Source organism: Lampetra planeri, chromosome 7 (assembly GCF_965212315.1).
Source record: "Lampetra planeri chromosome 7, kcLamPlan1.2.h2, whole genome shotgun sequence".
Taxonomy (NCBI): domain Eukaryota; kingdom Metazoa; phylum Chordata; class Hyperoartia; order Petromyzontiformes; family Petromyzontidae; genus Lampetra; species Lampetra planeri.
Genome location: NC_136113.1, coordinates 11,944,169 through 11,960,042, shown reverse-complemented (window position 1 = coordinate 11,960,042; position 15,874 = coordinate 11,944,169). Strand labels below are relative to the sequence as shown.

The window sequence follows — 15,874 nt, the reverse complement described above, 5'->3', positions numbered from 1 at the left end:
TGTTATTTGTGCTTGTGCACCACTGCCAACGCAGTTGTCACCAAATAATGCGTTTATCTACCGTGCACCCTGAACCCCAGCATGGACGCAAGGGGTTCAGGGTGCGCAAGCACTGGCGGAGCCAATGGGGGGGGTGGGGTGGCACGTGCCCCCCCAATGATCCGATCGAAATCCCTATGATGATAGGACAATAGTCTGAGTCCATAATTGGCAATAAGTAATGGCAAAGCAGTTATAAGCGACTCACAGAATTGTGCGCAGTTGCGTATACAGTACACGACTTCCCTGAAGGCATTCACCTTCAGCGAGTGCGATGCTGATCACACGCGGTTCGAATTCGACCCTCGATCGATGGCTGCGCCATTGCCGCACACGCGTCGAATAAAAAGCAAGGGACAAGTCCTTACTTACTAACAACTCCTCTATCATTTTTCATTGCTGGATGGGTTGCCCCCCCCCACCTGAAAATCCTGGCTCTGCTATTGTGCGTAAGGACGCTGCACGCTGGCAAGAGGAAGAGAAAACCAGCGGGCGAAACGCTGCTGCTACCAGAGCACGTGCACACTGAGAACATGGGTACGCATGCATCAGCGTCAGCGAAAGGCTTGCAGTGATACACGGCGGATACGATACGTCGTACGATACAAGGCCCGCGACGGTCGCATCGACCGTTATGCACGAATGCATGGTCTTTATTGTTGGGCATTTTAATTGTTCTGAGTTATCGACAGCATCGTTATTATAGGACATCATTTTCCTAGTTCATTAACTTTTGTCTCACGTAGACTGACAGCACGTACATTACTCGTGTTTTAAATTGGAGCCCTACCTGCCAAATGTGGATGATAAAAAAAGTCCATTGAGTTCTGCAGGCTTAAAGCGAAGAAACTGCAGTTGAAGAACTTTTAAGTCATCTTTATTTGCACTGCTAGTGCAAGCAACGCACTCAACACAACATAACCGTGAAGTACAATTTTTTGAAGTACAGTTTGAGCAGCTGATGCAGTATTGTGATAATCATCACAACGTTCAAATGAGTATCCTATCATATTGCGAAACAAATTATATCACGGCAAACATAGCTAGTGCAAATGTTGTTTTTTCTGACACAGCGTATGCACCCCTAGGATCGGTCGGTGATACCCTGACTAATCCCGTGCACACGCAGAGCTCTCAGCATTTGCAGCAGCTGCCAAGCAGACGCTGCTGTGATGGCTGGGCACTTTGCATGCGCGTGCCAGTTTACAAGCGAATGTGTGTCGGTGCGGCATTCCATTGTGTGTGTGTTTTTTTTTTAAAGAAAATGTTTGGCTCAGCATTGTCTTTATTTAATTCTCCCCCACCTCCCAGGTCCAGGGTTGAACACTAACTCCGCCCTCGCAAGTTTCACACCTCTGCTAGCGCACTCACTCACTCTGGTCAGAGTACGGGCCTTGCTGACATTTTCCGAACCTGATGTCACATTTTCTCCCTCTCTCATTGTTATGCTCCATTTGTACATCTCTCCCTTCACCCACCACTTATTACCAATCTCAAGCTCTGTCCATTCTCGGCGTTTTAATGCCAAAACCCAACTCATGACTGACTTTGATGATCTTACCTCCACTCTAGGCCCCTCCCTCCCTCCCTCTCCTCCTCCTGGGTGAAATCACACGAGGCGATGAACTCACAAAAACCCTACAATGCATGCATTACGATCAACTCACCACCTGAAAGCCCAACAGACTGGGGAGTCTCACAGCACACGCCAATCTCTGAGTGACCCCCCAACCTCAGCTCTGAAGCATGGACCACAGGCCAGTAGATCTGGCGTAACCTTGGGCACGTAATTCACCAAGTTCCAACAAAACATTCGTTAAAAATGCACTGGTTTATCAATAAATTCTCTCCTCTGAAAATAAACTACTGACACACGCGTTAAATTATATATGTGTCCGCTGCATCATTTATGCCACGGCGTTAATGATGACAGCGGTGAAGTGTTTGTGATTTTCAGCTTACAGGTCCAGTGCCAAGTATTTACAGATGAACCAATTTCTTGTTGCACAAATGCAGAAATCAGAGGCAACCAAATGACAATTAGATGGTCCAAAAAAAATGCTTCAGCAAAAAAAAAATTCCGTTAGCGATTGCAAAAAATAAAACCGACACAAGAGTTGAACAGAAAAGCCGATAGGGAGCAGACCTTCCGCAGCCTGCTATGAAGAGACGAATCAATCGCAACAACACAGAGAGCGCAAGCTTTTATCAACAAAGGCCATCGGAGAGAGTGAATACGGACATTATCAAGCAGATCTCCCCAATGGAACTGACACCAAAGAAAAAAGACAAAATTCATACAAAATGAGCTGTCAGGCTAAAGGACGCAAAAAAAAACGATTCCCAGCAGTAATCAGAGCAAGTCTGAACAGGCGGCGGAACAGCTTAATGGTTAGTGTCAAAATAATAAAAATCAGAGCTCAATTTAGCACTGTGGGGGCACTTACTCACCGAAGGCCCTATGCCAATGGTGGCTGCATACGTGAATTTCCACAGTGTTCCGGTATTCTTGCAAGGACTAACAGATGCATACCATCTGCTGTATATATATACACACACACACAAACATCCAGCCATTTCCCATCCCAAGCACACTATGTCAGTCATGGAAGTTTTATTTCGACCATACTTCACCACACTGGTCAGTTCGGGTTGGTGTAGGTGGAGGAGGTGGAGCGGCAGGCGGGGGAAGAGATGGCAGGGCGGGTTCTGATATCACTCACCACTGATCTCAACCGTGGCCGTGAATCAAACCCCGGATCTTTGGGTTCGAAGCGCAGTGTGCATTAACAACTGCGCCACCACACCACCCATTGCTGTATATATTTACTGTTCAAGTACAATAAATGTCTTCTTTTGCTCGGCACTCAGTGGGTAGGTGAATGGAGGATGGAATGCTCTGCTACACAAGCAAAGGGTGGGAACTCAAGAGAGTATGTGTAGCACACAGTGGCACAGGCCGTGCATTTCAAATGCGTTGCTTGTTAAGCGCTAAAAGTGGTTATCGGTTATAAAAACATGTTTTGTACCGAGTAAGTGATTTCCATAAACTGGCATTGAGTCGACCACCCACTGGGGATTGTGACTCACAACCTTCCGACTGAATCACATCACCTGGCTGCGCTATGAACTGTCTACAAAATAAAATAATCCAACTCCAGGCATTCTCAAGCTATCAGCAGATGAAGGCCCGCACCACGCCGTTGTCGGCGACGGGGTTGTTTTAAGACCATACTTCACCACGCTGGTCATTGCAACAAATGTAATTCCAATCAGATGGAATATGCCCTAAACAAATAAACAAACAACCCCTGATTTTATCGTGTTGGTGTTTTGTGCAGCCATTGGTGACCATGCTAAGACCGACAACCACGTGAAGGCTTTAACGACAGGTGGAAGAATAATGGTCTCTATCCCAGGATCTCTGTGGCCGATAGCCTCCGGAGCCACCCAGCCACCACTTTTATTGATCAGTTTATCTCGAAGGTATTGCATTTTTATGTTATCAAAACGTTGCCAAATTCTTTTAAACGTTGCATAGGGCTTACCCTCAGTGTTAACCTTTTGATGGAAATTTCACATTCCTACATTGCGATCTGTCTATTCGCAATTCGACCACCGCTGACTTCCCAAACAGCGGTACCCATATTATTGACTCCGCAGTGATGATGGACTGCGTTTACCCCCAATGGAGGAGCCTCAGATGCTCAAGCAAGAGTTGGGTGGTGCTCATCAACGCCAATATCCCCGAGCCAGCGTTGGAAATTCCACGTTTCCTTGCCAGTCGCCGTTCTCTCCGGAGCACGGCCGTTTTAATCGACCCCCAGTGGGCGCGTGAAGTCTCAACAAGGTGACGCTCACCCCACACCACAGCCAGGGCTCACCTCGGGTCTGCAGGAAGTCGAGCTGCTGGATGGAGTGCAGGAGGGGTCCGCTGTCGAGGGAGAGGTCAAACTCGGGGTTGGCGCGGGGCTGCAGCGCCCCCCGCCCCCACTGCTCCTCCGTGCTGTGCACGCGCTTGATGAGGGCATCCGAGATCTGCTCGGCGCACGCAACGTATGCAGCGTGTGTGTGTGAACACACACACACACGCAGCGTACACAGACAGCCTACACACTCAGTCCACATACTCAGCCTACACACTCAGTCCACACACACAGCATACACTCCGCGTGCACACACGGCGTACACACACAGCGTACACACACAGCGTACGAATAACATACGCAGCTTCCAGATAGCATACACACACAGCATACACAGTGTATACACAGCGTACATGGAAAGTGTACACATAGCACACACAATGTATATGCGTGACGTGCACACACGGCAATTGGAAAAGCAGCTCATTTAAAACTTGTCCACTGCGTTAGGGAGACTGCAGAGGTTTCACCGCTTTGGTGAAGTTTTATACCCTTTTTCCACTGGCACACCCAAGCCACGTCAGCACGACGTGGTTTTCCACTGGCTATTTTATCAAGCCGGGCCAGTACCATACCATGAAACTCTGGCCTCATGAAACATCCGAATCTGACTCAGGGTTAAGCAGGGGCCAGACTCAGGGACTCCGAAAAGCACGAAGAGCAACCCAAACCCCAGGCCTACTGATGGTCAGGTCAATAAAGCAGAGATGTAGGTCCTGTTGGAATTTCCTTACACCTCTGCTGCAGCAGACGGAGAGAAAATATGGCATCTGTGCAGGAACGCCCTTTCCTGAAACCATCACTTACACACAACAACCGCCATTCGCCACTAAGTGGCGGTGGCGACGTCACCACGGCGCTTGTGCCAGGCTATGTGCACGTTGAGGCCACATACACACACACACATGATCTCACGCACGCACACAGGCTGGTAACCACGCCACGCGCACGTGACATCATTAATATTGATGAGCACTTTAATTTCACCGCACGATGTTGCCGTATCACGCGCTACACCCCCCCCCCCCCTTTAGGCATGCGCCAACCGCTGTGAATTTGAATGAGCTCGAGAGGTGAACTGTTGACGGTGCCGTCTCGCACCGTGCCCGCCAGGCCGACCCGATGCTCCCCTCCTGCACCTTGCCCTCACCTCCACCCCTCGCTCGCGTCTTACAAAACGACAAGGGTTGAATGGGCACGTAAGCATGTGCGCGTGTGTGTTTTCATGTTTCGCCTAGAGCGCCTTTGTCAATCCACTGCTGGATGAGCGCCTCCCCGCCATGCAGTGGGGGGGAGGGTTGGCCATACATCACCATGCTGGTCAGTGCAGGTTGGTGAAGGCAGGAAGCACAGACGATTGAGCATAGTGCAGCCCAGCAATTATTTTTCAGCAACGCCTGTTTATTCCACTCGTGCAACATAACGCTGCAGTAACCTATAATAGCTGTGATGCACGGTGGACGTGCATCCAGGCACTATCCAGGCTTAATTCTGCTTAGCTTCTGACGAGATTGGGCACATTCTGGGTGATTTGGTCATCTGTGATCATTGATCATGTGACGACTTTAGTTCATAACGCTGTGCTGCCCTGCCCCTTCTTGGCACGTTTATATCTAAATAGGCACCCTTTTAATAAAACAATTGTAAAAACTACTTGGGTGACGCATTTTACATTTTCACAGTCCTGAAAGGATATTCCCAGATTTAGCTTTTGTTGCCGAAAAAGAATGACAGTGAAGACGAGACATTTCTCGTTGTGGAGCCTATGGATGTGCATATCAATACTTTGGGCTGTGACTGGCAATCATCGTGGGGGTGGAGGTAGCATAGCTGCTGTTGTCATCATGATGATGCCACAGGATGACAATTGCGTTGCGTCTAACCACAGCCACCATAGCCATGAGCAACGGCATCAGTGCATTCTGTTGGTGGCTTCCGCCGCTGAAACTCGTGTCACGACTCCTTTCAGTCATGCGACAGAGTTCGCGGGGGTCTCGCAGTGATTGCGCGTGTGAGTGCGCAGACTAAGAAGTGGGATGATCGACAGGTGAAAGGGATGAAGGGAATTAGGAGTTGAGTCGCGAGGGGACAGCGGAGTCAGTTAAGACAGCGGAGTTAGTTAGGGGAGAGAGTCAGTTAAAACAGTGGAGTGAGTGAAGGAGTGAAAGGAGGAGTGAGGGAGCAGAGCGTGAATAGTGTTCATATAAATACTGTAGCATGCACAAATTGGATAATATTAAATAGTTTGCAAAACACATAGCGATAGTTTTAAGTGTTGATATTTTTTACTGGAATATATTCGTGATTAATAAATGTTACGGTGGACATTTCTTTTGAGTCCTAGTCCGATATGAGAAGAGCAAACCTCCGTTCTGCGTTTCCACTTCCAGATAAAATATGTTAGTCTATCAGTATGTTGGCTTTCCAGATCAATACTCCCAGTAAGAGTAACGGTCCGTCAGCGGCAGATGTTTGTATACCACAGCTAACTGGGAAATTGAGTCACAGTCCGTTTAAATGTAAAAAAAAAACAAGTGGGAATGTGTTTTTGTAATCAAGAGAGCAATCGGAGAGCATGTGTCTCTGCCAGAGGTGTGGACTCGAGTCATGTGACTTGGACTCGAGTCAGACTCGAGTCATGAATTTGATGACTTGCGACTCGACTTGGACTTGCATAACAATGACTTTGTCCCACCTCTGAGATGTGGACTCGAGTCATGTGACTTGGACTCGAGTCAGACTCGAGTCATGAATTTGATGACTTGCGACTCGACTTGGACTTGCATAACAATGACTTTGTCCCACCTATGAGATGTGGACTCGAGTCATGTGACTTGGACTCGAGTCAGACTCGAGTCATGAATTTGATGACTTGCGACTCGACTTGGACTTGCATAACAATGACTTTGTCCCACCTATGAGATGTGGACTCGAGTCATGTGACTTGGACTCGAGTCAGACTCGAGTCATGAATTTGATGACTTGCGACTCGACTTGGACTTGCATAACAATGACTTTGTCCCACCTATGAGATGTGGACTCGAGTCATGTGACTTGGACTCGAGTCAGACTCGAGTCATGAATTTGATGACTTGCGACTCGACTTGGACTTGCATAACAATGACTTTGTCCCACCTATGAGATGTGGACTCGAGTCATGTGACTTGGACTCGAGTCAGACTCGAGTCATGAATTTGATGACTTGCGACTCGACTTGGACTTGCATAACAATGACTTTGTCCCACCTATGAGATGTGGACTCGAGTCATGTGACTTGGACTCGAGTCAGACTCGAGTCATGAATTTGATGACTTGCGACTCGACTTGGACTTGCATAACAATTACTTTGTCCCACCTATGAGATGTGGACTCGAGTCATGTGACTTGGACTCGAGTCAGACTCGAGTCATGAATTTGATGACTTGCGACTCGACTTGGACTTGCATAACAATGACTTTGTCCCACCTCTGGTCTCTGCTGACAACAACTTCGACTCGTCCCTATGTCCTGTGCAACTCCTAGCTCTGTAACTATCACGAGCTGTGGTTTTAACGAAAACAGTGTCCGGCAGTGTGGTGCTGTGGAAGGGTGAATGACTCACTGAAGGCTTACATCTTGGGGAAGGAGAAAATCGAGCTTATCCCTCCCTGATCAATAAAAAAGTACTAGTTTGTGGGAAGTCAACAGTTGTCGTCGCATGGAAAAAAAAAAACTTGCTCCCACCGTACTTGCAGTGGAATTTCCCCCACTGCCCTATTACTGCTGAAAGAGATGGGCATTGCTCCCGGCACATGGAGTGAACCATCAGACGTGTTGAACAACACGCGGCAACAAACTGGAACGCATCGGAGAGCCGTCCAGCACAACCGCGAACATCTACGCAGTCGCACTTCCACCACTCGGCTACTGCTGCCTTGAGTTTGATGTCGGTACCTGCAGGAATCCGCTGGGGTCGTTCTCTTTGATCACCTCCAGGCAGAACTCTATGAGCCCTGTCGTCTGCCGTAGCTTCACAGAGCAGTGGCTCATCTGATCCCGCACCAGCTGTGAACAGAAACAAGCGGTCGCGCACGCACATGAGGTATGTGCGTACGTGTATACGTGTGTTGAGGTGCAACAGACGACGCTGACACAGTTCTTGAGTAAGGGCGGATGCCAAGGTTTATTAAGGGCTAATGCCGGTAACTCTTTCAAGGCTTACACCTAACAGTTGACAACCTTAATAGCTTCCCAGGGGAAAGGATACTGGGAGGTCCCTAGCTCCCCCCAGGCTATTCGTGCTCTTCCCTCAGCGCCGACCGAGGGGTCATCCAACTCGGTGGGCCGGGTGAAGAAGCCACCCTAGCCTGGCGCTAATTCCCCCTACCCTGTATCCCGACTCCCTAACTCTCTCCGTTCCTGGCCCTTCGCGACGACCCCCTTCACGTCACCGAGCTTATATATCCCAGGGTGACAAGACGTCAATCATTCTACACCCCAGGGTGACATGACGTCATCAACTACTCCACAACACGTGTACCATCCAAAATTGGCACGAATACCACCCAAAAACCGCACGGAACAAGTCAGCAACCGATTTGTTGTACTTCCATCTCCTGACTTTCTAGCCCAGAAGCACGTGATCCACCAACCTTGTCTTCGAAACACGAGACGACACGCTTTGATCATTGTGTCTGGATAAATTGTACAACAGCTACTGATGTTAGATTGATGTTAGATTTCCTCCAATCAAGGGAGCAATCAGTCTACTCTTTTATGTAAAACCCTTGCTGTGATCCCTTACGGGACAACACCACGTGCCCAAATCCCAATTTTGTTGTAAAATCTGCTGGCAGAATCTTTGGCTGAAAATGTATTATTAATTACGACATACATTTAACTTTTTGCGATGCGACCAGAAAATCAATTACAAATAAAAAAAGATTATTCCACCGCATTCACCGACAAATTTCATCATCAATTTCGCCGGGAGGAATGGACGAGGCGCCATTCCTCGCCGATCGGCGGTAGCCAATCCAGAGATCGGGACGTGCAAGGGAATTTCAATCCGTTTCACACGCGCACGTACGTGTAATTCCGTGGCGCAGACACCTAAATCAATTTGTGAAGGTCTGTGTCAACGGCTCAACCTCTTGCAGAGTCGTGTGGGGTCGCAGAGAGGACTGCATCTGCAAAAAGTCTGTACGGTTTCGTAGGCGTCGAACCCTGCTTTCAACAAGTGGAGGGGCATTCCGTTTGCTGCAGTGATGAAGTGTGTAACTTTTCTTCTATCAATGACTTAATTTCTCATGGAGTATTTTCCAGGGTCCCATAACCCCAAAACCCCCGGACTCAACTGCCATAGGCAGTCTTTGACTTCTATATTTGGGAGAGGGGAGCAGTGGTTCGCTTTGTCCCTCACATTAGGAATTTAGGAATATGTAGTGGTTCACACCAGGGAGACGGAAGCTTCTTAGAGGCAACACGTTTATTAACAATGAAGCCTTAAACACGAAGGGGTATATCTGCCCCTTCACCAGCTCACCTAGGGAGGTATCCCCTCAGGGCTAGCTAACTCTAGCGCACACTGGGTGGCGACCTCAGACCGGATCCCGGCTCGGGTCCAAGTCTCGCAGTCGGGCAGGTCTTCTCTCGGTGACGACTTGAGTCTTGAGTCTTGCGACAGCCGCTCGACCCGTTCAACGCTCCCGCTTATATTGTCCGTGGCGGGTCTCACTCCGCCCATAGCCACGCCCACCTTCTCGAGCCTTCGAGAAGAATGGTCCTGGTCCCGTGGTCCCCGAGCCCCCTCTTAGGGGGCCCCCGGGCTGGTACCTCAGGTCACTAAGCCTCCGGGTTCACACAGAGCGCCATGGCCTCCTGTGAACCCGTGCACCGTACCTGGCACTCTCGCCCCCTAACCTCTAAAGGCTGGCACTGCACGTGGCGTGCAATGCCATCCATCCTTGATTGACGATCTCAGCCGGCCCCCGCTAGGGCCGGTACTGCATCTGCTGTCAGGAGTGTGCCTGCCATAGATCGTGCCCCACACAGCCTGGCTCACACATCATGCAGTGGCATCCCACGATGCCACTACACATATAATTAATGTTATGCCTACTGCCATCTCCCCCAGAGCTCAGCCCCAGACAATTGTAGCTGAAAGGAAGCCCTGTCCCCATCACAAACACATGGGGTATTTTGCATATGTCTACAGATGCACGCGTGTCTAAATTACATACCATAACCAGTTTAACATCACACTCAATGGGAGGGACATCACTTGGTTTACTGATGATGGGCATCATATCCTTCGCGAAATAAAATTGTTTGATAATTTAAGCGTGCAAGAACTTTAGGCTGACCCTGCCCCAATCTACCACTGGGCCATGATGTCTGACGGCACACATTTGAAAGTTTTTTTCTAGTCAAATCAGACTCAGCCACAGTGGAATATGTCCTGCGAATGTCTCTGAAGGAAATGGAAACGGTAGAACTGAGCCACCTTTCTGCATAAACGGGCATCGTTCTGCCAAAACAGGGCAAAACGATGGTCAAAAAACATTTCAATACGAGTTTAACACGGAGTAGTAGTAGGCTTTTGCGACCAATATTATCCATGATATAGGTGTTTGGGTTAGATCGTGTAAATATAAATGTGTCGTTAAACCCGCCACCACCCAACACAGCCAATTAGTAAGGTTTCTCACGCCAACAATTCGTTACTAGTTCAGCACACCGGTGTGTTGGAGTGTAAACCCACTACATTTACAATCGAGTACAAAGTTTCGCTGAATTGGGCCCCATGCCCCTTGTGAGGAGGGAGGCTTGGGTGTAAACAAATCAGCTGTGCACTTACCGTCATTAACCGACGATTAAAGTGACAATTGCGCAGGCCTCTGGGGATGGAGGCTTGCGGTTGAGTTGTGGGGAAACCGGGCAGATGTAAGAGGGGAAGGAGGAGTGAGCGAGGATGCTGTCACTTGAGTGCCCCAAGTTGCACAAAGTGTGCATGTGGTACATCTGCCAGTCACTGCATTAACTTGACCCATTACACCCGGGTCAGTTGTTATATCCTGCCAACAAACCTTTTGAGACTTTGTGTGGCCTCAAAGTACACCTAGGTTAGCACAATGACTGTCAGTATGATTTCCAGCCATGCACAACATGAGTAGCAAGTGTAACGTGTTCTGGACCTCCTATAGATTGACTCAGCCTTAAATAAATTACCTGTCATAGTGTCAACACAAAGGTGACTGAATACCCTCGTCACACCACCCTTGTATTCTGTGCCAGTCTTAATCGATGCTCACTAACAGCACTTAATCCTACAGTCGTTGAGGTTGAACGGGAGATGCTGTGCTGGTGTCGGTGTGTGCGTGTGTTTTTTTATGCTTTTGTGTATGTTTGAGTGAGTGTGTTGTTGTTGTTTTTTCCAGGTGATGTGACACATTATAAAATCACGTCGCAAGAGCCAACACCCACAGAGGGGATCTAGCAGTTTTAGTGGCTCCCAGTGGGAACCGTTTATGTAGCTTCCAGCTAACCTCACCAGACTCTAACAATTAACACCGAGACTTGCCCCACAAGCAGACTACTGCGCAAAAACCAATACAGGGTGCTTCAAAAAATGTTAACACTTCTCTGAGAATTTGCAACAAGGTCACAATAAATGTGCCTCCGGGCTCTGGAGAACACCTGGAGAAGATTCCAGGCACGCGTTGACAATGATGCACAATCTGAAGATCTTAATGATCTTGTTGGAATATTCGTGGCTGAAGGAAGTCATGAATGAAGGGAGGAGCAAGTCTATTTTAGTCCTTGAATGCCACGGCGAACATCGAGTGGCGAGCGATATCGGAACCGGTCACGGGCCTGGCCCACCATTCCCTCCGCCAACTCGCACCGACTGGCCGGCGAGGTGAAGTATGGTCAAACCGGCCCCATGGCCTAGACAACGTGGGGGAGGCCATTAACCAGCAAAGGGCTCTGAATAATTACTGTTATTATGTCTGTTACTATTATGATTGTAGGCCTCTGCGGCATGTCACAGTTGGCACAGCTGTCGTTGCATTAAGCTGTAGTCATTCGCCTGTTAATTATATATATTTTTAATATCAATTAGATTATTTTATTTATTTAATGAAAGCATTCCGAATAATGATTTAGCCATTACCTTGATAAGATCATTCGGTCGCACGCTGAAAACGGAACACTAAAACGGATTTTCTAGTTATGATATTTTGTCATCTGATTACAGGAATGCATTGTTACCGACCGGTTATCCTCCAATACCACCCTTAAAGGTACGCGTGTGTCATCGAGACAATTGCAAAGTAGCGAGTGGGCGCTGGGCCACCTCGCACTGTGCATCATTTGAAGGCCACCCGCAGCTATAAACAAACCCTGCAGCTGCAGCTGTTTTTGATGTGAGACCACCCCAGAACAGTGCTATATATTTTTTTGTTAGCAAAAGGATCGCCGCATTCGTATTGCACAGGGCGTCTAATAAATCAGCGTAAACGCGTAATTATCTCCCGCTGCTATTTGGGCGAAGGGTGTGTGTGTTGTGTGTGCCTATGCATAATTATACCGTTAGAGTGGGTGTGTGTGTTTGTCAGTATGTGTGTGGGGAGTGGAGCGGTGGTGCAGTGGTTAGCGCAATGTGCTGAGAAACAGGCCACCTGAGTTCGATTCTCGGCCAAGGGTAACGTCTAGACCAGGGGTCGGCAACCTACGGCTCCGGAGCCGCATGCGGCTCTTTACGGGCTGCTTCTTGACAATATGTACGTATGTACAGTATGTACTCAGATGCATTGCGGCTCTTGAAATACTGAATTTTGTACCGAATTGGAAAGAAATGGCTCTTCTTGTTATTTTGGTTGCCGACCCCTGGTCTAGACCAATCCTGGGTCTCTCATATATAGATTCAACCTTAAATGAGTAGATGTACATCGGTGCAGTGTGTACACATCAGCACTGAGGAGACAAAAGTGGCATGCTGGTCTTAATGGATGTTCACTAACAGCACTTGCCCCCACAGTCTGGTAAAAGCTGCATGTGGGGCCTTTGTCTTTGTTTGTACAGGGAGCACTGCAGTTCTAAGAGAGGTTCTCGCGCTGTGCTTTGATCATGGTGGCCTGGATGTAATTTCTGGCCATGCTCATCAGTAGCAAATGGTATTTGAACTGATCCTAGGTCTCCCTATGTTGGTTCAACCTCAAATGAGTAGCTGGTGAAATGTGTAATCATCAGTGGTGGGGGTGGGGGGTGTAAAGGTCACCACTGTGGTGCTGGACACTGGGGACATCATGATTCAGCCTCCCTACAACTTGATGAATTGTTGCGATCCAGGGTTTGCGATTCAATCGAAAGAGCAAATTCCCTTTTGAACATTGTGTTGAACGTGGCGGCACAGATCGTGTGAACCTGAATCAAACAGGGTCGTTTCTCACAGATGACATTTGATGCTTAATAATTGACACATGTGATGCTTAATAATTGACACATGTGATGCTTAATAATTGACACATGTGATGCGTCGTTACGCGCACAGTGTCCACACAACCTGCGCAGATGCCGTGCCGCGCCGGTGCCCTGGTTTTTTTCCCTAACGACCCTTGCTTGCCTCCAGAGTGTACATGGTTAAAAACCAAAAAGGGAACTTTGTTTACGAGTTCCATCCCTAGAGGCTGTCAGCAAAAAAATTGGAATGTTACCGCTGAAAAAATGAAAACGTTACATGATGCACCGATCCTCAACCCGGGTTATCCGTTGGGATGACATCACAACGGCGAGGGGGCGGACTCACTCCCACTTGGGTTCGAGTGTGAAAACACGACTCAATTCCTCGAGCGTTAATATCAAATTGAGCACAGATGCCGAGGCTTATTTTCCCATCGTGCCTTCGATCGAGGGGTCAGTAGGTAAGGAGTTGAGAACCAAAGTGTTGCTGAAAATAAAAGGGTCATCCTCCAAATCGAAATTGTTTCACAACGTTGTGGAAAAGTATACAGTCGTCATAACTGTGGTATTCATTATGATATTACGTGAACATTAAGGTGTCACACACAATACGATCCCAATATGATTTACAAATCATCTAAATGTGTTTCGTGTCTCAAGACGCTGTACAAAAACAGTGGACGTGTATTTTATAGAGACGGTGGTAAAGTCGGTGAGACAGATGGACAAAACATGCTGAGCCCAGATTTGAAAAAGGGGGCAGGGCATTAACTACATGAATGATCGGGGTTGCCTTATAGGAATTCCGGCTAATGCCATAAAAAAACGATGTTATAATAATGTGCCACTCTTTGTCAATCCACCGCTGGATAAAGACCTCCCTCCGTGCCATGTCGGTCATGGAGGTTTTTTTCGCTATAATTCACCACGCTGGTCTGCAGATTGGAGAAGGGTCTGATGACCTGTTCAGATATCCCTTGCCAGCTGATGTTATCTGTGGCCAGGATTCCAGGCTCCGTTCTCAGCGTGTTAAACATTGTGCCGCCACTCATCCTCGCCATGTGAACGTGTAATTTCTATAATTGGCACACAGTCGCCGACAGAGATTAGCTCCTACCAATGCGTATTTGCATATGGGGTTATCCTTTAAATTAAGCTTATCTTGCAAATAAAATATAATCAGGGTACTAACAAACTGTCAACAAATAGATTTTCCGTGAATTAGCACCAAAACATCCATTTGTATAGCATGAGTTCTGAGACAGAGTTTACGCCACCTGTGCCAAGTAGGAAGATTCATTATTCGCTGTTTTGATCCAATCAAACCATGTAATTGCTTCCATCCTACGCATGCAGTTCCAAAAATTTGACGAGTTTGGAACGAGTTTAATTTAGTTTAACACTCAATGGTCTCAAGCATCTTCCATTCAGTTGCAATAACACAGACGCTGCGCAACACCAAATGTGGAGATTTGCAGATTCACTCTCAAGGCTGGGGTCCGTATTGTACAGCATCGTGAAGCTGCGTAGCGATGTGAAGGACGGATAGGTGGTTGCCATGGCAGCACGCGTGCACAGCAGGTCGGATTCTGATGCTTAGAAAATGTGCCAAGGATTCAGTCAGCGATGACAGCGGCTGCTAATGTCTGATGCAATCCGTGTGTACGTAGAACTTTTTTCACACCGTACGTAGCCAGCCATGCTAATGGGAGGTGCGGGGGAAGGACAATCTACTTCCGCTTGCGTATCTTAATGAACTCATCATTCAGTGCAAAAACACATTGGTTATGGCATCAACGGCATCGTTGGTCACAATTAAATCTTAAGGGGGGTTTGAATGCAACTGCATCTCCAGACATTGTCGACGACGGTTGGGACATGCACAACCGTGGGGTAAGAAGCCTCACTGATTTATTTATGAAGACAAGGAGACAGTGAGTCATAGACAGGGAAAGATGACGTTCTTGAGATCTTGAAAAGAGACAGCTCTTGACTTGTAGATCGTGAGCCTTTTCTTCTTCTTCTGAAAATCACTTGGAAAATTATGCACCTGCCATATTTGGGTGTAAGTTCTTTCACTGCTGAATCGTAAAATCGATGTTCCTAAACTGGAAAATTCCATTTCACAGGATGTTTTTTTTCATGGTTTAAAATGGGCAATCTGAACGTAGCATAAAACCAGCCAAATATGTCTAATTTAATTCACTATACCCATTTTTGAACTGGGTGTGTGTTCCCATAGCACGCACTATGCACACAAAACAATTCCTGCAAGATGCGTCTTTTATTGTAATTTTCATTTCCAAGGGACACCAATTAGGCACGGGGATTGAACGATCAGTGTGTGCCAAGTTACCTCCTTGCACAAGGGCAGGAGAGATGGCAGCACAGATGGCTGGGGGGGAAGGAAATTCTGGACTCATGTTGGGCAACGTGGCCAACAAACACCCAACTCCTCGTGGGCA

At 47.8% G+C, this 15,874-nt stretch overlaps 1 protein-coding gene across 1 annotated transcript in view; it reads right to left on the bottom strand.

Annotated features, from left to right (window-relative positions):
* The window catches only part of LOC144719988 (E3 ubiquitin-protein ligase TRIM9-like), a 49,362-nt gene that overhangs the window by 12,573 nt on the left and 20,915 nt on the right, over positions 1-15,874 (bottom strand). The window contains 2 exon segments of the mRNA XM_078596382.1: positions 3,924-4,077; positions 7,899-8,009. Coding sequence (XP_078452508.1) covers positions 3,924-4,077; positions 7,899-8,009 — 265 coding nt within the window.